This window comes from Rhinatrema bivittatum, chromosome 12, assembly GCF_901001135.1.
Source record: "Rhinatrema bivittatum chromosome 12, aRhiBiv1.1, whole genome shotgun sequence".
In the NCBI taxonomy this organism is placed as follows: Eukaryota; Metazoa; Chordata; class Amphibia; order Gymnophiona; family Rhinatrematidae; genus Rhinatrema; species Rhinatrema bivittatum.
Window position 1 is genome coordinate 51,741,868 of NC_042626.1, and position 20,225 is coordinate 51,762,092.

Here is a 20,225-nt window from a genome sequence, read left to right on the forward strand (position 1 = left end):
ACATGGACAGTGGCGTGCACTCCCAGTGTCCGTGCATTCCCCTTCCCACTTTGCCCCCTACCCTTCCTTCTCTATGCCTTTCCCTCCCCCTCTAATTCCAAATTCTTCCCTACCATACGGCAGTGAAATTGACCAACAAACTGCCTTTTACCAATAGGGGAGGATGTTCCCTTCACATTGTAGCACTACATTCCCCTGCTGCAGCCTCCCTCGCACCTGTAGTTTCCTTCCCGCCCTGCTCCTTGATTGGCCAAGCTCTCCTCCTCACCCACCAATCCGCGGCGGTCGGAACACGGCCACTCCTGGAACGTTTGGGCCGAGGGCCGCTGGCCGGAAGTGAGCTGGAGGGAAGCGCTTCCGGTACAGCTGGCTGTGCGCGGCGGCGATGAGTTTCGTGTGGCCCTGGCAGTACAGCTTTCCGCCGTTTTTCACGTGAGTGCTATAGCGGGCCGGGGCCGTCCAAGGGCGCGGGAGAATGTTGAGGGGCTCTTAGTGACCGAAGCACAGGTCCGCGTGCAGCCTGTTTTTTCCATACCCGGAAGTGGCGGCGGCTGAGTAGAGACGTAAGAGTGTCTCCGCCAGCCCCGGTCCTGCAGTAAGGAATTGCTGGGATATTCGCTTGTGTCTTGAGGAGGGGGCCTTCATGGGCCAGTTTGTCACTCTCCTACAGGGTCTCCGTGTCCTGTGTTCGGAGGGACTGCTTGCTCTCATTTGTAGTAGAAGAGCAACAAGTGAGGACAAACAATGGATATATCCGGAGTTCTTTTAAAGTCTGAGCCTATTAAAAATGTCCCCCACCCGTATCTGACAGAAGCTGTTTTTCATGGAATAGAACCCACACCCCAGGCCCACCTTCTTTCCAAATTATAGCCCGGTCATGTTTCCGGGTGGGGGATTCATTCCATTAGTATTATCTTGATCCAGCCACAAGCACATCAGTTGTTTAATTATTTGCTTATTTTTTGTTTGCCACACTATTATCAATTTCTATTAAACTATGTTTAATATAGGAGAAGATTGTTGATAAAAAAAATTCAGGAGATGGATTGCATGTCATGGACTATCAAAATGATGAATTAAGTTTGGTTACAACTTGCAACTTTTTGCTAGCTTATTTCTGTAGTACTTTACAGTATTGGACACTGCTTCCCCTAGCAAAACAATATAAATACATTTTAAATTCTCATTTTATGCATAACAGAGAGATGTGATATGTATTTTAAAATATTTATATTCTGCCCTACCTGGACAAGTAGCTTAAGGCTGAATACAATTTGATAGACAAATGAAAAAACAAATGTTTTTAAATTTGGAGGGGAGGAGTAGCCTAGTGGTTAGCGCAGCAGGCTGTGAACCAGGAGATCAGGGCTCAAGTCCCACTATTGCTCCTTGTGACCTTAGGCAAGTCACTTTACTCTCCATTGCCTCAGGTACAAACTTACAGGCTGATTCAGTAAAGTCCGCAGGGAGAGTGGGCAAACGCTCTCCCAGCATGCGCGATTCTGTATTTAAATGAGGCCCTGCGGTAAAAATGGGCAAAAGGAGGCGCTAGGGACACTAGCACGTCCCTAGCGCCTCCTTTTGGACCGGAGTGGCAGCCATCAGTGGGTTTGACAGCTGACGCTCAATTTTGCCGGCGTCAGTTCTCGAGCCCGCTGACAGCCATGGGCTCGGAAACCGGACGCCGGCAAAATTGAGCGTCTGGTTTTCGACCCAGCAGCTGCTGACGGACTTCAAAATTTTTTTTCTTTTTTTTTTTTTTTACTTTTGGAAAGTTTTGGGACCTCTGACTTAATATTGCCATGATATTAAGTCATAGGGCGCACAGAAAAGCAGTTCTTACTCCTTTTCTGTGCACTTTCCCAGTGCCCAAAGAAATTAGCGCCTACCTTTGGGTAGGCGCTAATTTCTGAAAGTAAAATGTGTGGCTTGGCTGCACATTTTACTTTCTGTATCACGCGAGAATACCTAATAGGGCCATCAACATGCATTTGCATGTTGCGGGTGCTATTAGGTTCGGTGGATTGGATGCATATTTTCGGCCCCTTACTGAATAAGAGGTAAGGGAAAAATGCGCGTCTAGTAGCGGGTTAACAGTGCGCTCCATTGGAGCGCACTTTCCTGTATCGGCCTGTTAGACTGTAAGCCCTCTGGGGATAGGGAAATACCTACAGTACCTGAATGTAATCTGCTGTGAAGTGCTGAAAAAAGTGCGAAAAGCAGAATATAAAAAAATGTTGTATTAGACGTGGAAATAATTCACAATGTTCTGATGTACCAATAAAACCATAACTTGCTTTTGGAATGTCTGGACAATTAACTTTTTTTTTTTTTTTAAAGGTTACAGCCCAATGTAGACACCAGGCAGAAGCAGCTGATGGCATGGTGCTCCCTAGTGCTCACCTTCTGCCGTCACAACAAACTCTACATACTAAACGTGATGGAAACACAGGAGAGCCCGCTCTTCAACAACAAGAAATTACAGCGTATCTTTTGTCTTTCTGACTCTGATATTCAGGATTCATAATGCCAAAAGGCTCAGTCTGTGTTGTAGCTTTCATAATATCTTAGCAGTTTATGCTCATGTCCCAGCATTGTTACAATGATTAGCAACTATAGTTAAATCCTTCAAGGGGGTCTCTGCTGTGTAGATGCCCATGATTTATATGAGTCCTTGAGTGCCGCAAGCTGGTTAGGTTTTCAGGATATTTACAATGAATATACATGAGAATTATTTACAGCACCACCTCAATTATATGCAAGTGCTTATTCATTGTAGATAACCTGACCAGCTTGCTGCACTTGAGGACCGGAATTGCCCTCCCCTGGTTTATATGTTAAGGAGTGCAAACTAGGATCAGAGTAATTACACTTTAGATATACTTGGTCAGATTTCTAGGTCTTTGTTTTTGTTCCTAATATAGTTTACACTTTTTTATTTTTAAGAATAAAGGGTATGCACCTTATAACCATAGTCAACATCTCCTGTTTGTGCTGTATTCAGGCTTCACATCTGTCAATGTGATGCCTGTGAGGTGTTCTGATCAGGATCAGAACCACACCTTGATTTATTTAGGTTTGATTGACTGACTAGGAGAGGATTTCATATATATATATAATTTTGCCTCAGGAATGAAGTAAAAATGCGAATAAAAAGATTTGAATGATTTGGTTTGTTTTTAACTTCCAACTGGATTTCTCTGAACTATCTTCACTAATGGATTTGCTTTAATAGGCTCAGAGCAAGACACTGTTATTAAGAAGTGATATTACTGTACAACAGCATGGCCTCTTCTGAGAGAGGCTGTGAGCACTGTCAGTACCTTTATATAAGTACTGTTTCATTTATTTGAGAAACATTCACAGATTTTCCAGTGATGAAATGAAGTTACATGCTGACTGGAACAAAATTAGGGATGTGTTAAAATTTTAAGGCACCAATAAGAGATCATTAAATCATGTAATGTGCAGGTTTCATGATCGCTGAACCTATCTAGTTTAAATTCTTTTTATTTTTTTGTGATTGTATTTTTGACTCTGCAATTTTCTTCTGCTTCTTTGGACTTTCAGCTCAATCTGAGCCTAACCTGGTAGATGTGATGGCAGAAGAAGATGGTTATCCCTGTCTACACTACCAAGGAACCATCCTACCTGCCAGCCTTAGAGTATGACTGCCTGTAGGATATCACTTCCTATTTAGGACAGTTTCTGTCATTCTAATTATCATCTTAGGCAGATAAGCATACAAATTATCCATTTAGTTCACATGCAGCATTCCTTACTTCCCATGCTTTAAATATAAAACTGTAATCTAAATAGCTATCATAATAATGTGGTTGCCACTCAAACATCCAGTTGTTTAGGTCTCCTAAGTAGCCTGCCACACAGACCTGACATGAGTGCCAGCATTTCCAATAGGACTTCTAGTTATTATTGGATTTGTAGCCTGCCAAATGGAACCAACTGTTAGGAACCAACACCATGAGTCTTCATTTGCCAGTACCTGAGGTTTTCCCCTATTTTTTTTTTTTACAGGCCCTCCTTCCTCTCTCACCTTTTCCACCTCTCATCCAGCCCTGCTAGTGATGGTCCTAGTCCAGGAGCCACAGACTGAGACATCACACTGAGTCTAGCTAGTAGGTGTCACTTTCGAGCAATGACGGAGATACTTCCCTTCCCTCCAGCCCCTCCTGTCCTTTTGTAGCATCCTCACTCCTGGGAGACCCAGGGAATGAAATTGAGCCCGGGTCTTCTGCACAGCACCATGCAGCACTGCCACTAAGTCATGAGGCCAGCCCATGCCTCTAATTCTTTCAAAAACTTATTTTCAGGTTTTTTGGTTTGTTTTTTTTTTGCTGTGAACAATCATGCATGTAGTGCACTGAATTAATGATGAATCGCATTGTGTATCTCTAAATTTCGCTGCTAACGACTTCCTTAACCCTGAGCAGGAAAGCTCTCTTTGGAATCAATTCAGATTATTTTAGAAGAACTCAGGAAAAAAGGTTAGTAAAAACTGTTTACTGAAAGTCTCCAAATCTGATAGATTCTGGTATTTAACATGTTCCACTCAGAAGCTGATGTAGCATTTATGGCAACCTCTCTACTGGGATGCTCTTAAGTTCCCTGTTCTCTTAGTATCCTTCAAAGATACGTCATTCTGAACCATGCACTTCTGAGTGACTGTCAATTTTCCCTCATCATCTAGTTTAAAAGCTGCACTTTCCCCTTTTTAAAGGTTAGTGCCATTAGCCTGGTTCTACTCTGCTTAAGGTGCAGCCCATCCTTTTGGAAAAGGCCTCCCCTTCCCCAAAATAAAGCCCAGTTCCTAATAAACCTAAAATCCTCTTCCCTGCACCATCGTCTCACCCATGCATTGAGTCTGTGTAGTTCTGCCTGCCTCTGGAATCCTGCACATGGAATGGGGAGCATTTCTGAAAATGCTACCCTGGAGGTTCTGGATTTCAGCTTTGTACCTAAAACCCTAAATTTGGCTTATTCATAGATGAGTGAGTTTAGTATACAGAAATATAATATATGATGGCAGATAAGGTTTGTGAGCCTCATCTAGTCCACCTATTCCTGATGCAATCCACCAGAACCTATCCAATCTCAGGCTTTTCCCTCGCATACTTGTCCTGCAGTTACTGTTTTGCCAAAGCAATCCACCACCTTTTCTGTGAAGAAATACTTCTTACCCTTACTCCTAAATCCTCTCGCCTTTAATCCTCCTAATATGACCTCTTGCGCCAGAACTCTTTCCACTGAACAATGTTTCTTGTATATTATTTATACCTTTGAGGTATTTTAATGTCTCTCTCCTATCGCCCCACTCTCCTTTCCTCTAAAGTTTGCATATTTAGGTGCTTAGGTTTTATGTATTGAGGCATTTGGTGCAGCCACTGCACCATTATGGAATCCCTTTTCTGGATTGTCTTTGTAAAAGGCAGAATCTTGACAGTTAAATTACCATATTTTTCGCTCCATAAGACGCACCTAGGATTCGGAGGGGGAAAATTAACAAAAAAAAGAAAAAAATGGTGTGCTAAACCGGCTCTGTTCCCGGGCATCTGTGCGTCTTATGGAGCAAATTAGGGGAGTGCATAAAATCTTTTTTTGTTCCCATTTCGTTTTCGGGTCTGGGGAGGGCCATTTCGGTCCACTCCCCAAGTGCAGGAAATCGCTCCCGGACCCCAGCTGGACCACCAAGGACTTTTGGCAGGTCTTGGGGGGGGCAGGAGGGTGGGGGAGGTTGTAGTTAGGTTTGTTTTTTGTTTGATTTGTTTTAATATTCGCTCCATAAGACGCACAGACATTTTCCCCCCACTTTTGGGGGAAAAAAAGTGCGTCTTATGGAGCAAAAAATGCAGTAGTTTTCTTTTCCTTTGCCCCAATGGAGAAACCTTTTTTGGGCCCTGTGATAAATCTTTTTTTTTTTTCTGTTGCATTTTCAGGGAATTTGGAATGGTTGGATAAAAATAAATCCAGTTTCCTGATCATGTGGAGAAGACCAGAAGAATGGGGCAAACTTATTTATCAGTGGGTAAGATCCCAGATCCATGTCTTTACTGAGCCACAAAATTAATCTGGGCATCAATATCAGAGACACATTTTGTAGATTTATAATTCACTTTGAAGAGGAATCCTGAAGATCTAAAGCTGCTTTAGTGTTTTAAGAGAAGAAAAAAGGACAAGGTGGAGATAATAGAAACACTGAAATATCTAGCAGGTTGCCATGAAGTACAAGAAGGTGGCATTTTCCTTAGAAAGTGAGAACTCGGGAACCTCAGAGAAAATATTTCTTTACCAAGAGGGTGTAGGGGGTGTCTGGAATTGACACTGATGTTAATTAACCAAAACCATAATGGATTTCAACTGTATTTGGGGCAGATACAGAGGGCGGTGAGGCGCAGGGCAAGGGAGGGAGACTAGAGATTGAGGGGGGTCTGCACTGACCCTGGGCCAAGAGGTCCTTATCTGTTGACAACTACTGTGTTAGGTTATTTTGTGTGTGTGTGTGTGTGTGCCTGCCATCCTTTGTGTAAATCCATGGCAGCATAAGGTGCCTTGTTGTGAACTTAGTGCTTTCTTTAAAAGTCTGTGTCGTATGCACTTCTGCAGGTTACAAAGAATGGGATGACCAACTCTGTTTTCACACTCTATGAATTAGCCAATGGCGACGACACTGAAAAAGAAGGTACAGTAGAACACAGGAGGAGAAATCCTTTTGTATCAGGAATGGGGCAGTTTCTATGCTAGACTTTGGAAATGTGAGAAAAATGCACTAAAGTCCATGTATGCTGCAAAAAATAAAGATAATAGACAAATGCGTCACTTTTTAACTTAATATCTTCTCCGCATTGAACACCCGAGATATATTTGATCTCAGAACCAGGTCAGTTTTGGTTGTCCTAAAAACCAGTCCTGGTGCTGCAGAGTCCACCCATCTTGGTGTCACTCCGGGATGAGAATTTGGGTGCAGTGATGTTTTTGGAGTTTAGTTCCACTGAAATGCACTGGATACAATTAAAACATCAGGAAAAATGTGCTTTATCTGTGTGTCAGGGAAGGGGGAGATTCTTGGCAGTTTCTTTCTGTTCCTCTGGACTTAATCAGAATGGATACAGAAGAGTGAGGAAACTGTAATCGTCCTTTAAATTGAATAAAGATGTGCTTACAAATCAATTATGATTCTCATTTTTAATCGAAGGAACTCCTGAATCTTTAAAACACATCTTTATTCAATTTAAAGGACGATTAGTTTCCGCACTTTTCTGTATCCTTTATTGCACACACAATGTGGGCTTTCCTCCCTTTGTATCCTTGGCTCAATCAGACTGGGCCTTTATTGAGCTACAGTGCCACCAGCCTTCATTCCCAAGCACCCTGGCTTTTTTATTTTAATATTTTTTATTTAAAACCTATGAGCCACATCCCTTAAATAAAACATTTGTCCAGGGCAGATTACAATAGCAAGTATGTAATAAAACCAAACATACAATTCATACATTAAAATAAATAATACACATCACTCTGCATTCAATGATATGCCTCTTGAAAAAAAACAAAAAACTCTTTTAGATCCTGCACTTCCCTCAGCTGCCCCGGTAAAATATTCCAAACTGGAAGCACTGCACAAGAAAGCGCCTTCCTGTATGTTTTAACCATTTTACATCTGCTTAGTGATGGCTCATTCAACAAGTGAGCTGATTGAGACTGCAATGGCCTATTAGGTACATAATAGGACAGGTTATACTTCAGCGCATAAAATTCCTCAGAATATAACAGTTTATGGACAGAGACCAAAAGACGAAACTTTACCCGCCATTTCAACGGAAGCCAGTGCAGTTGCTGCAGCCCGAGTGACACGTGATCAGACATCAATCCCAAAAGGACTCCAACTGCAGCATTCTGCACCAATTTTCCCATCATTAATGACTGGAGGACCACCCGAAAAAAGCCTTTTGGAAGAAATGGCTTCACTGATCTCATCATTTTCAGTTATAAAAAGCAATACGCGCTAACTAACGTGAGGGAGAGAAATCCAGTATGAGTCCATGCTTCTGTAAGGAGATGGAGCTGCTTTCTCTCAATTAGTAAATCAGTTTTATCCTAGCTGAATGGTTGCTTGTCTAGCCATACAACTTTCGTTTTATCAGTGTTCACTAGTGAGCCATTCCTAAGCACCCAATCCTTAATTAATGTTACACATTTAATAAAGGATTTCACCGGGAGCTCTCTTGGGTACTCTCTAGGCACATATTTGCACATCATCTGCATGTATATATATATATATATATATATATATATATAAACTTACATCCAGCTCCTCCAGCACAAAAGCCCCCCTCCTATTCATATACCCCCCCCCAACTCAGCCCAGCCATTTCATTGACCATACTCTGCCAGGGATTGCAAACTGCAGCTCCGTTTAGATCCTGAGGCTGACCACTGGGTGTCACTGTTGAGTGATGGCTGAGAGCCCACAACTGCTCAGCCAGCCTGGGAATTGAAGTCAGTTTTCTGCATGGCAGTGCGCAGCACTAGTTTGTATTTATTTTGTCATGGTTTGTGCATTTTGCTTTCCATTTATACCTTTTGTTGATTGCAGTTATTTTAAATTCTGCAAAATTCTGTGAACATAGTTTGGAATAGGAGTTGCAAATACCTGTAAAATAAAAACAAAAAATACCCTGTGAACCACCTGACTGGTCATCACAGCTCATTTTCAGAGGAGGATTTTTATGATTAGCTTTTTTTTTTTTTAATTTTTTAGTGAGCATAGTGACTACTGTTTGAAGTTGTCCCTTTTTAAAAATGTAACCTTTTAGGAGCTTTTAAATGTAGGCCTGTGGTAGTGAGGAGCCTGGCTTCTCTTTATGCTCCTGCAGTGAGCTGGAAGAGGGTGAAAAATAGGGGAGAGCCCCCTTTCCCTTAAATAATTGCAAATGAAGTCTTCTAGAAACAAAGAACATGACAGATCATGGCGACACGTCCCCATCTGTTCACATCTCCTGTTCGCTTCCTTCCTCTCACTCACTAAATTCTGATACTGTTCTCATCCCCCACCACCTTCACAGGGAGGCTGTGCCGTGCGTCGTCCACCTTTTCTGTAAATACTTTCTTAGGTGACTCCTTAATTTACCTGCTTTCACCCTCATCGAGTGACCCCCTTCTTCCAGAGCCTCCTTTCCTTTGAAAGAAACTGCTTCCTGTGCATTTATTATTTGGAAGTCTTTAAATGTCTCCCATTTCACGTGTTTAGATCTTTCTCACAGGACAAGCAGGATGGTTGTCCTCACAAATGGGTGACATCGAGGATGGAGCCCACCACGGAAAACTTCTGTCAAAGTTTAAACAGAACTTTGACTGGCCCCTACTGGGCATGCCCAGCAAGGCACTGACCCTGCAGCCAGCAGGGGTCTCCCTTCAGTCTTCTTTTTTCCGCGCAGCAGTTGCCACGCGGTGAAAGGAGCTCTCTACCACGTTCCTGACAGGAATTTGGAAATTAATTTCCTAAGAAAATTTGCCCCTCAGGGGTCTCCCTTCGACAAATTTTTTAGTCATGTTACGGAACCCGGTAAGTTTTTTGCCTTCTTCCATCGACTGCCGTCGAATTTGGCCCTCGAGGCCTGTGGGCACTTACCGATCCCCAGCCTAAATTTTGGCTTCCAGCCATGGCAACGGGGTTCCGTCGTTGTCCGGATTGTACCCGGACTATGTCCATCACAGACCCCCACAGGGTTTGTGTAATGTGTTTGGGTAGTGGGCATGATGTCCTGACTTGCACCAAATGTGCCTTAATGACACCCAAGGGTCGCAAAGCCAGGATGGAGAAGATGGGGCTCCTCTTCCATGCACCAACCCCAACGCCATCGATAGCATCGACGTCATCGGAACCGGCACCGTCGAAGTTGTACCATCATCGTCAACCCTCCGGTGACCGTCCGCCATCGATCGCTTCTCGGCCGTCGACTCCCGTCCCTTCCCCGGATGGGCGAGGGGATCGGAAAGAAAAGCACCGTCATCGACGGCATAAGTCTCGGCCTGTCGAGGATCCACAGCCATCGACCTCTGCTCAAGCCGAGCCACCGACAAAGAAGCCGCGAACAGACCGGACGCCCTCCACGTCTCGTTCGCCGGCATCGAGGAAACCCTCACCCTCTCGGGGTGTGGGGGCCGTGATCCCACCGGTTACGGTGGTCCCTCCGGCCCTGCCTCAGCCTCCCTCTCCCGTCGAGCCGGGTATGGTTACCCCTGGTCTCCGGGCAGAACTGGACCGGCTGGTCCAGGAGGCCATCGAGAAAGCGATGAAGAAATTACAACCTCCATTGGCACCGTCTCCGGCACCGGTTCCAGTGCCGCCCCCGGCACCGGCTTCGCCACCGAGGAGGGAACCGACCACCGAGCCGTTGATACAAGCGCTAGCACCGCTACTGAGCCGCATGGAGGCACTCATGACGGCCCTTCCATCGGTGATTCCAGTGCCATCGACAACACCACCGTCTCCGACTGGTTTCTCATCGGCAGGAGAAACACCGTTTCGAATTCCCCCTTCCGGGGTAGTTCCATCGGTACCTTCTGGTATATCTCCACCGATTTATCCTTCGGCTCCATCGATTCCGCGCCAGGCACCGATTCCATCGGCAGCACCGAAGCCATCGATGCCATTTCTGGTTCCACCTACCGCACCGATTCCACCTCGTTTTCCATCGATGCCTTCAAAGCCTCAGCCAGGTCCATCAGGGCTACAAGCCACACATGATCCCTACGATACCTGGGGTGATGATGATGATACCTCTTCTGACACAGATCTGCCTTCGCCACCATCTCCTACAGGAGTAGAAAAAGATCTCCTCCTGAGGATCTATCTTTCATTAATTTTGTGAAAGAGATGTCAGAAGTTGTACCTTTTCAACTACAATCTGAAGCTGATGATGGAACTACTTCAATTTCTGGATGCTCCAAAAATCATCGCTTCCATCCCTATACACCAGGTGTTTTTGGATCTGCTCAAGAAAAACTGGGAATCTCCTTCATCGGTGTCACCAGTTAACAAGAAAGCTGACTCCACATACCTTGTCCAGTCAGCACCAGGTTTCCAAAAACCTCAACTGGATCATCGCTCTGTTGTGGTTGAGTCCGCGCAGAAGAAGGCCAAGCGTCTTAAGCCGCATTCTTCTACCCCACCTACCAGGGACAACAAGTTCCTGGATACTGTAGGACGGAAAGTGTATCATGGAGCTATGTTGATTTCACGCATAGCTTCATATCAACTTTACATGACTCAATACAACAGAGCCATTTTTAAGCAGATGCAAGACTATGCTGACACGTTGCCGGACCAATACCAACCACAGCTTCAAGCCCTTCTTCACAAGGGATTTGAGGCAGGGAAGCACGAGATTAGGACTGCCTATGACATATTCGATGCTTCCACAAAGGTTTCAGCCACAGCCATCTCAGCCAGACGTTGGGCTTGGTTAAAGTCATCCAACCTTCGCCCAGAAGTCCAAGATCGTCTTGCTGATTTGCCCTGCTTAGGCGACAATTTGTTTGGAGAGCAAATTCAACAGATTGTGGCGGAGTTAAAAGACCACCATGAGACGTTGAAACAACTCTCATCTGTCCCACCTGAGGTGACCTCCAAGCAACCGCAAAAGAAGGACTCTAAGAAGTCATTCTTTCGACCACGTCGCTACTACCCTCCGTCAACTAGGGCTCGTCCTGCACGGTCCTCTAACAGGCCTCAGCCTCGTCAGCCGAGAAAGCAAAGACCTACTGTAGCCCCACCTCCTGGGCCTACGGCGGGCCTTTGACTTCCCTGTATTGAGCACATGCCATCTCCCTCTTCCACACATCCCTGTGGGGGGTCGACTGTTCCACTTCTTCCACCGTTGGAAACAGATCACCTCAGATCAGTGGGTGCTAGCAATTATCGCACAAGGTTACCACCTCAATTTCATAACACTTCCGCCAGACTCCCCACCCCTTCAGGCATGGAGTCTAACCAACCATTTTACTCAATTACATCAAGAAGTATCCCTTCTTCTACAATCAAATGCTATAGAACCCGTCCCTCCTTGTCAACAAGGGAAAGGATTCTATTCCAGATACTTCCTAATACCAAAGAAATCAGGGGGGCTACGTCCAATTCTGGACCTTCGGGCCCTCAACAAGTATCTGCAAAAAGAAAAATTCAAGATGGTAACCCTGGGCGCCTTGCTCCCTCTGTTGCAAAAGGGGGATTGGCTGTGCTCTCTCGACCTCAAGGACGCTTATACCCACATTGCGATCACACAATCCCATCGCAAATATCTGCGGTTTCTTGTAGGCCACAACCATTATCAATACCGTGTCCTACCTTTCGGTCTCGCTTCTGCCCCACGAGTCTTTACCAAATGTCTCGTAGTGGTAGCAGCATTCCTAAGGAAGGAAGGTGTCCACGTCTACCCCTACCTGGACGATTGGCTAATCAGGGCCTCCTCCCAACACATAGCTCAATCCTCCCTAAAATTGACAATTCAAACACTCCTTTCCTTAGGGTTTCTTGTCAATTACGAGAAATCTTGCTTAGTCCCGTCTCAAACCTTATCCTTCATTGGAGCAGACTTGGACACCTTGCAGGCAAAGGCTTACCTTCCTCTTCAGAGGGTCCACACCCTAATATCCCTGGCTCGCCAGCTCCAGTCTCAAAACACTGCCACGGCTCGCCAGTTCCTCATTCTCCTAGGACACATGGCATCCTCGGTTCAAGTCACTCCCATGACCCGACTAGCCATGAGAGTAACACAATGGACTCTACGACACCAATGGATTCAAGCTTTTCAGCCTCTGTCCTCCATAGTCACAGTCACACAAGCCCTGCGCCTATCCTTAACCTGGTGGACAACTCAGGTCAACCTCCTTCAGGGCTTACCTTTTCTTCCACCGGATCCGCAAGTAATCCTAACCACCGACGCTTCTCACATCGGTTGGGGAGCCCATGTGGACGAATTACAAACCCAAGGGTTATGGTCCAAAGAGGAAGCTGAACACCAGATAAATTTTCTGGAACTTCGCGCAATCCGCTATGCACTCCGAACTTTCAAAGATCATCTATTCCATCAGATAATCTTAATCCAGACGGACAACCAAGTGGCCATGTGGTACATAAACAAGCAGGGAGGCACAGGCTCCTTCCTTCTATGTCAGGAAGCTGCGCAGATCTGGGCGGAAGCCCTGTCCCACTCTATGTACCTCAGGGCCACTTACCTGCCGGGAGTAGACAATATATTGGCAGACCAGCTGAGCCGTGTCTTCAAGCCACACGAGTGGTCACTCGATCCTCTGGTAGTGACCTCTCTGTTTCACAAGTGGGGTTTTCCCCGCATAGACCTCTTTGCGTCCCCTCAGAACCACAAAGTGGACGATTACTGCTCTCTCATTCGGAGCCAACACTTTCAGCCGAGGGATGCCTTCTCCCTCAAGTGGACGACAGGTCTGCTTTATGCATTCCCTCCACTTCCTCTTCTGTCAAGGACTCTCGTGAAGCTACGCCAGGACGGAGGAACCATGATCCTGATAGCACCCCACTGGCCACGCCAAGTGTGGTTTCCCATACTCCAGGATCTCTCCATCCGCAGGCACATTCCTCTGGGAACGGATCCGCATCTGCTCACTCAAAACGATGGATGCCTCCTCCATCCCAACCTCCAAGCCTTGTCCCTGACGGCATGGATGTTGAAAGGTTAGTCCTTCAGCCTTTTAACCTTTCGGATTCGGTTTCTCGTGTCCTGATAGCTTCACGAAAGCCCTCTACCAGAAGATCCTATTCATATAAATGGAAAGGTACACATCATGGTGCACTTCTCAGTCCCTTGATCCCCTTTCCTGTCCAATCTCTAAGTTCTTGGACTATTTATGGCACCTATCAGAATCCGGTCTAAAGACCTCTTCCATTAGGATGCATGTCAGTGCGGTAGCCGCCTTCCATAAAGGTGTACAGGGTGTCCCGATTTCAGTACAACCCCTGGTAACACGTTTTCTTAAAGGCTTGCTCCATCTGAAGCCACCCTTACGTCCTCCGGCCCCATCTTGGGACCTTAACCTGGTTCTTGGTCGTCTAATGAAACCTCCTTTCGAACCTTTGCACTCCTGTGAATTAAAGTATCTCACATGGAAAGTGTTATTCCTTTTGGCTATCACTTCAGCTCGCAGGGTTAGTGAATTGCAGGCCTTAGTCACCTATCCGCCTTACACTAAGCTCCTGCAGGACCGGGCGGTGCTCCGCACTCACCCTAAATTTTTACCTAAGGTAGTTTCTGAGTTTCATATTAATCAATCCATCATACTACCTATCTTTTTTCCCAGGCCCCACTCCAACTCCGGGGAACAGACTCTGCATACCCTAGACTGCAAACGAGCTCTAGCTTTTTATCTAGACCGTACAGTTGCTCACAGGAAGAGCACTCAATTATTTGTCTCTTTCCATCCTAACAAGTTAGGACATCCTGTGGGTAAGCAGGCTCTTTCCTCCTGGTTGGCGGACTGCATTTCTTTTTGCTATCAGCAAGCAGGCATTCCTTTTCAAGACCGTGTCAAGGCACACTCTGTGAGGGCCATGGCGACTTCAGTAGCACACTTTCGATCGGTGCCGCTTCCTGACATCTGCAAAGCTGCAACCTGGAGTTCTCTCCATACTTTTGCAGCCCACTATTGTTTGGACAAAGCTGGAAGACAGGACTCCATCTTCGGCCAATCTGTCTTGCGTAACCTTTTTCCAACATGATGTACCAACACCCTTCCACCTGCCCGGTAGGGTGCGGATGCCCTTTCCCAAATTCCACCCCAGTTGTTGTGCCTGTTGCACGCCGTTGGGTGCATTTGGTGCACGTCAGGACATCCTCAGCTCGGTACTCACCCATTTGTGAGGACAAACCATCCTGCTTGTCCTGTGAGAAAGCAAATGTTGCTTACCTGATGTAACAGGTGTTCTCACAGGACAGCAGGATGTTAGTCCTCACGAAACCCGCCCGCCACCCCGCGGTGTTGGGTTCGTTTTACTTTTTTAGGCACTGCCTGTAGCTTTGAAAATCAGACTGAAGGGAGACCCCTGCTGGCTGCAGGGTCAGTGCCTTGCTGGGCATGCCCAGTAGGGGCCAGTCAAAGTTCTGTTTAAACTTTGACAGAAGTTTTCCGTGGTGGGCTCCATCCTCGATGTCACCCATTTGTGAGGACTAACATCCTGCTGTCCTGTGAGAACACCTGTTACATCAGGTAAGCAACATTTGCTTTCAGCCTGTCCCTATGTGCTTTATGGTGAAGACCACTGACCATTTTAGTAGTTGCCCTCTGGACCATCTCCAACCAGTTTATATCCTTTTGCAGGAACAGACTCCAGAATTGTGCAAAATACTCCAAATGAAGGATCTTACACCGGGGCAATATCACCTCCTTTTTTTTTCTGCTGAGCATTCCTCTCCCTATGCACCCAAGCATCCTTCTTGCTTTTGCCATCATCTTATCCACCTATTTTGCCACCTTAATCAGATCCTGCTCTTGTTTTGTGCACAGAAGAATTTCACTTCCTATCCGGTACTGCTGCTTTGGGTGCTTGCGACCAAGGTGCATGACCCTGCATGTTTTTAGCATTAAATCATAGCAGCCAGACTATAGAGGGAGGGGTTGGCCAACTCTGGTCCTTCAGTGCTACGAGCCGGCTGGGTTTTCAAGTCCTCCACACTGAATATTCATGCGATGTAATTTGAATGCACTGCCTCCATTACATGCAAATACATCTTGTGTATATTCAGTGTCGATATCCTGAAAACCCGGCCAGCTTGTGGCACCCAAGAAAAGGAGTTGCCTGTCCCTACTCTAGACCATTCCTCAAGCTTCACTAGATGCCTCATGTTTTCCACATCTTCCAGGGTGACTACCCTCATGGTGCTGTAGCCCAATAAAGGCTGGTTCTGATTAAATTGTGGAAGCCCAAAGAAGCGGGAGGAAATTGTCAGACCCCCCCAAAAAATTAAAGTCTTACTTGCTGCAGACTATAAGGCAATAACATCTGTACAGGGCATGATTTAGTGCAAATGGGATTTGGAGAGAAGTCTTATAAAGTTCCATGAACAGCACAGACCTAAAACAAAAAATAATCATGTTGTGCTACTGATGTGAGGTTTCTGTCTGCAGCTGTCATGTGTCAAATTCCCTAAGGTCCCAAAAATAGACTTGGGAGTGCTGTGAAAAGTTGTCTCTTCCGATTTCTTAATTCCAGGCTGGGTTTAGTTTCAGGCCCTGGAAATCTTCCATGAAGGTGTGTAATGTGCATCCATCTACAGAGTGTCTTGATATCTGGCTCAAGGAGGGGGAGGGGTGGAGCTAGAAGTAACATCCAATGTTTTTTCACGCAAAGGATGGAGGATGCATGGAACAGCCTCGTGGGGGGGGAGGTGCTGGAGAGAAAACCGAGAGAGCCTGGGCTAAGTGCGGAAGATCCTTAGTTGTGAACAAGTGACAAGAGATCTAGCGATAACTGGGGTCTCGGGCACTGCACCAGGAAATAAATTTGACAGACTAGATGGGCATCTAGTCAGACTAGATCTGTCATCCTTACCTGATGTCAGATTTTATACTTCTCACTCTGTATATACTGTAAAGCTGATAGGTATTTTCCCTTTAAATTAGCCTCTTGGTTTTGTTCTGTCTGGAGTTCCATGCACTTTGGCGTTCCCTGTTTAGCATTGCCATCAGTTTGTATCCTTTCTATCCTTCTCAAAAAGGCATTGGAGTAACCTGTCGGAAGGACCATGGGTAAAACCCAGACTTTAAAGAGCATGGGGAGCCCTGGTGTTTTGAATAACAGCTTCCCTAGTTTTGGTAGCTGGGTGGATTATAAGAGAATGTGTTAATAAGGCACGGAAGGGAACCCGGGTGTTGGATTTAGTGTTTGGTCTTGAAAGAATTATAGAGGCAGATGACGAGGCCTGAGATGGTGGAAGGCAGTAATTTGACTAGATTCTGGGTTCACTTGGGATGGGGAGGAAGAGAGTTGAGAGGTCTGGTGAAAGAGAAGATGGTGTGGGGTTGCACGTGGGAATTTATATGCACATTACCCAACTGGGTCTACTTGGTTGTGTTCTGGTTATTTATTATGCCACTGTGTTCCCCATTCCTCCTTTTCATGTTCAGTTATCCTAAATGACTCTGAACGCTACTGGGATTGAAATCCTAGTTATAAAGCCGTGAGCTAAATCCAAACAAATACAGAGCAATGCTTCAGTGAATTGTTTAGAAGACTCGAGCTTCAGTCATCGATGGCAAAGATTTTCAAATCTGGATCTTGAGAATCCTCCCCCCCCCAAGAAAAAAACAGGTCTCGTTTCTATCATAACCAAAATACACAAATGTATCTGGTTCTTAAACCAAATATTTGTGACTATTCATTGTGAATGTCCCAAAAACCAGAATGGGTGAGGGCGGTTTCTCAATCCTCAAATTAAAAAAAAAAACCCAAACCCTAGCATCTTCCAGAAGTTGTCCTAGCAATGTGAAAAGGAGGCGTGGGAGGCTGGGTAACAGCAGGAGCAACGGAAAGCGAAAGTTAAAGCAGACGAGAGACCGTTTAAAGGCAGAAATATTTTACCGTCTTTTTTTTTTTTTTTAATATAATCCCTCCTGTTCATAAAGTTGCACAAACTTAAGCTTTAGGTAAAGTGCAGTTACATAAACAGCAGTGACAAAAGAACCCTTTCTAGGATGCTTTAGGTAACGTTTCGGTGCTGCTTTGGATGTGACTCTGGCTGCTGAATACTAATTGTCCATTTTTGGGGGTGGGGGTGTATTTTCCAGAATTTCATGGTTTGGATGAGTCCATGCTACTGCGAGCGCTGCAGGCCCTGCAGTTGGAGCACCGAGCAGAGATCATCACGCTGAACGACAGCAGAGGAGTTAAATTCTTTTAATGGACATCTCTGGACGCTGCCTACCAGCAAAGACTTTTGTTTCTTTTTTTTTTTTTTAGAGCCCTGAAAATTAAAGAATCAAGACCCGGCGTCTGGTAGCGACTTGGCGCAGACGGGTATCGCAGTTCTTCTCCTGGGGGAAGGGAGAGGCACAAAGCTGGCTGGGAAGCTGACCGCATCACACATGTATCTAATAATGGGCTGACTTACCTTTTTTTTTCTTCACTCCGGAGTCACCCCATTCATCTGCATTGGCTGTGATGGACTGAGTCTGCTAATCGCAGACAACACGGGTGATGGTGGCTGGGACCACTCTCTTGTAATATACACCAGTGACTGAGCTGTGTTTATGGAGAAGATAACCTTCAACTGTGCACTTTTTTTCTTTTTTTTTCCATTTTTTATTTCATTAACTCCTCCCCGGGCCAGGTTTTTCTCCTTTTTTCCTCTCCTGGGTCTCGGAGGAGAGTGCTCATGCACAGGTGCCTCTGCTTTACACCCCCCCCCCCCTCCTTCCTGCCTGGTTCCTCAGGGAACCATCTCATGCAGCCTCTGCTTTCTGCGGTTGGGAGAGCAGCTCCTTGCAAGGGCCACTTTTAATGCTTCATGGCCTGGCACTGGCTGGCACTGAAAGAGGAGTCCATGGCTTTCCCTCGGTGACGGTATTCTCAGCTTGGAGCAACAACCAGAGCCAGAAATCAAAGCCTGCATTTGCTTGGCAGCGCACAGTGTGAAACAGGTTCCTGTGGCCCGGACTGGCCACTGTCGGAGGTGCTGGGCTTGATGGACCTTTTGGTCTGATGCAATGCAGCATTTCTATATGTTCTTATCTAGCTCCCTTTATGTGTGTGTGTGCGTGTGTGTGTGTGTGTGGAACTAAAGGTCAATAAAAAAAAAAAAAATGAAAGTAATACCTTTTGTGGGATAAACTTGACTGCCTTGTGAGAGCTAACAATCCCTTCATCAAGTTAAAGCAAAGGCTGATGGTGCCAGACCATGCAAGAAAATTGCAGATTACATTACAATGGCGGTTCAAAAGAGGAAAGGTGTGTGGGGCTCAGTAGTTCCTCCTTTCTTTTTTTTCTTTCCTAAAGTTCAGTTGACCACAGAACTGGCATCCTAGCACCATGAGCCATCCTTTACAACGATCTGGAGATTTTTCTCCTATTTTAATAGACCCTGCCCACTGTTCCTAGTCCTTTTGTTTTAGCAACGGCCCAAGGGCCGTTCCGGGCCCATGTTATAGGGTCCCGGAAGGAGCACCACGGCTCCTTCCGGGACCCTATAACATGGGCTCTAAAACAGAGAAACATGACAGCAGAAAAAGACCAATATGGCCCCTCCGGTCTGCCCAGTCGTTCCATTAATTTAGCATTATAATTCTCATCACTTCCTTTGAGATCCTCTGTATTTATCCCATGCTTTCTTTAATTCAGATACTGTTTTTGTCTCTACCACTTCCACTGGGAGGCTGTTCCCCGCATCCACCACTCTCTGTAAAGAAATATTTCCTAAGATTACTCCTGAATCTACCCCTTTCAACCTTGAGTCATGACCCCTCATTCTAGAGCTTCCTTTCCATTGAAAAAAAGCTCACCTCCTGTGCATGGAAACCTTTGAGATGTTTGAATGTCTCTATCATATCTCCCCTATCTTGCCTTCCCACTAGGGTGTACATGTTTAGATCTTTAAGTCTATCCCCATGTGCTGTAGAAAAAAGACCACTGTCCATTTTAGCAGTCACCCTCTGTAATGGCTCCATGCTATTTATATCCTTTTGAAGGTGCAGTCTCCAGAATTGTTCACAATATTCTAAGTGAGGTCTCGCCAGGGCCCTATATGGAGGCAATATCAGCTCCCTTTTTCTGCTGACCATTCCTCTCCCTATGCAGCCAAGCATCTTTCTGGCTTTTACCATTGCTTTAGCCACCTGTTTGTCCACCTCATCAGCTACAATTACTCCCGGATCCCGCTCTTCCTATGTGCTGTTTAGAATTTCACCTCCGATACTGTACCTTTCCCTTTGGTTTTTGCATGCTAAATGCATTACTCTGCGTTTTATAGCATTAAATCTTAGCTGCCAGACCTTAGCTCTTTCCTTGAGCTTAGCTAGATCCCTCGTTTTCCACTCCTTCCTGACTGCCCATCCTGTTACAGATTTTGGTATCATTGGCAAAAACTATGAAAAACGCTACTGCCTCTTGATCCGCAAATAATGGCAATACAACATGTACAGGGTCAAAAAATGTGTGTGGTGAACTGGTATCATAAAGTGGT

The 20,225-nt window shown here is 45.6% G+C and overlaps 1 protein-coding gene across 1 annotated transcript; it reads left to right on the forward strand.

The window, feature by feature from the left end:
- Positions 1 to 283: 283 nt before the first annotated feature.
- VPS25 (vacuolar protein sorting 25 homolog) lies at positions 284 to 19,153 on the forward strand. The gene is made up of 6 exons (XM_029573782.1): positions 284 to 432; positions 2,341 to 2,486; positions 4,452 to 4,505; positions 5,955 to 6,043; positions 6,622 to 6,697; positions 17,836 to 19,153. Exons 1-6 carry the CDS (start codon positions 386 to 388, stop codon positions 17,946 to 17,948), a joined length of 525 nt encoding a protein of 174 aa, XP_029429642.1. The 5' UTR covers positions 284 to 385; the 3' UTR covers positions 17,949 to 19,153.
- The last annotated feature ends 1,072 nt before the right edge of the window (positions 19,154 to 20,225 follow it).

Coding starts and splice junctions, on each gene's coding strand:
- VPS25 (XM_029573782.1), top strand. CDS start 386: ATGAGTTTCGTGTGGCCCTGGCAGTACAGCTTTCCGCCGTTTTTCAC. Junction 4,506..5,954: donor AGAAGAACTCAGGAAAAAAG/GTTAGTAAAAAC, acceptor TTGCATTTTCAG/GGAATTTGGAATGGTTGGAT. Junction 6,044..6,621: donor GCAAACTTATTTATCAGTGG/GTAAGATCCCAG, acceptor GCACTTCTGCAG/GTTACAAAGAATGGGATGAC.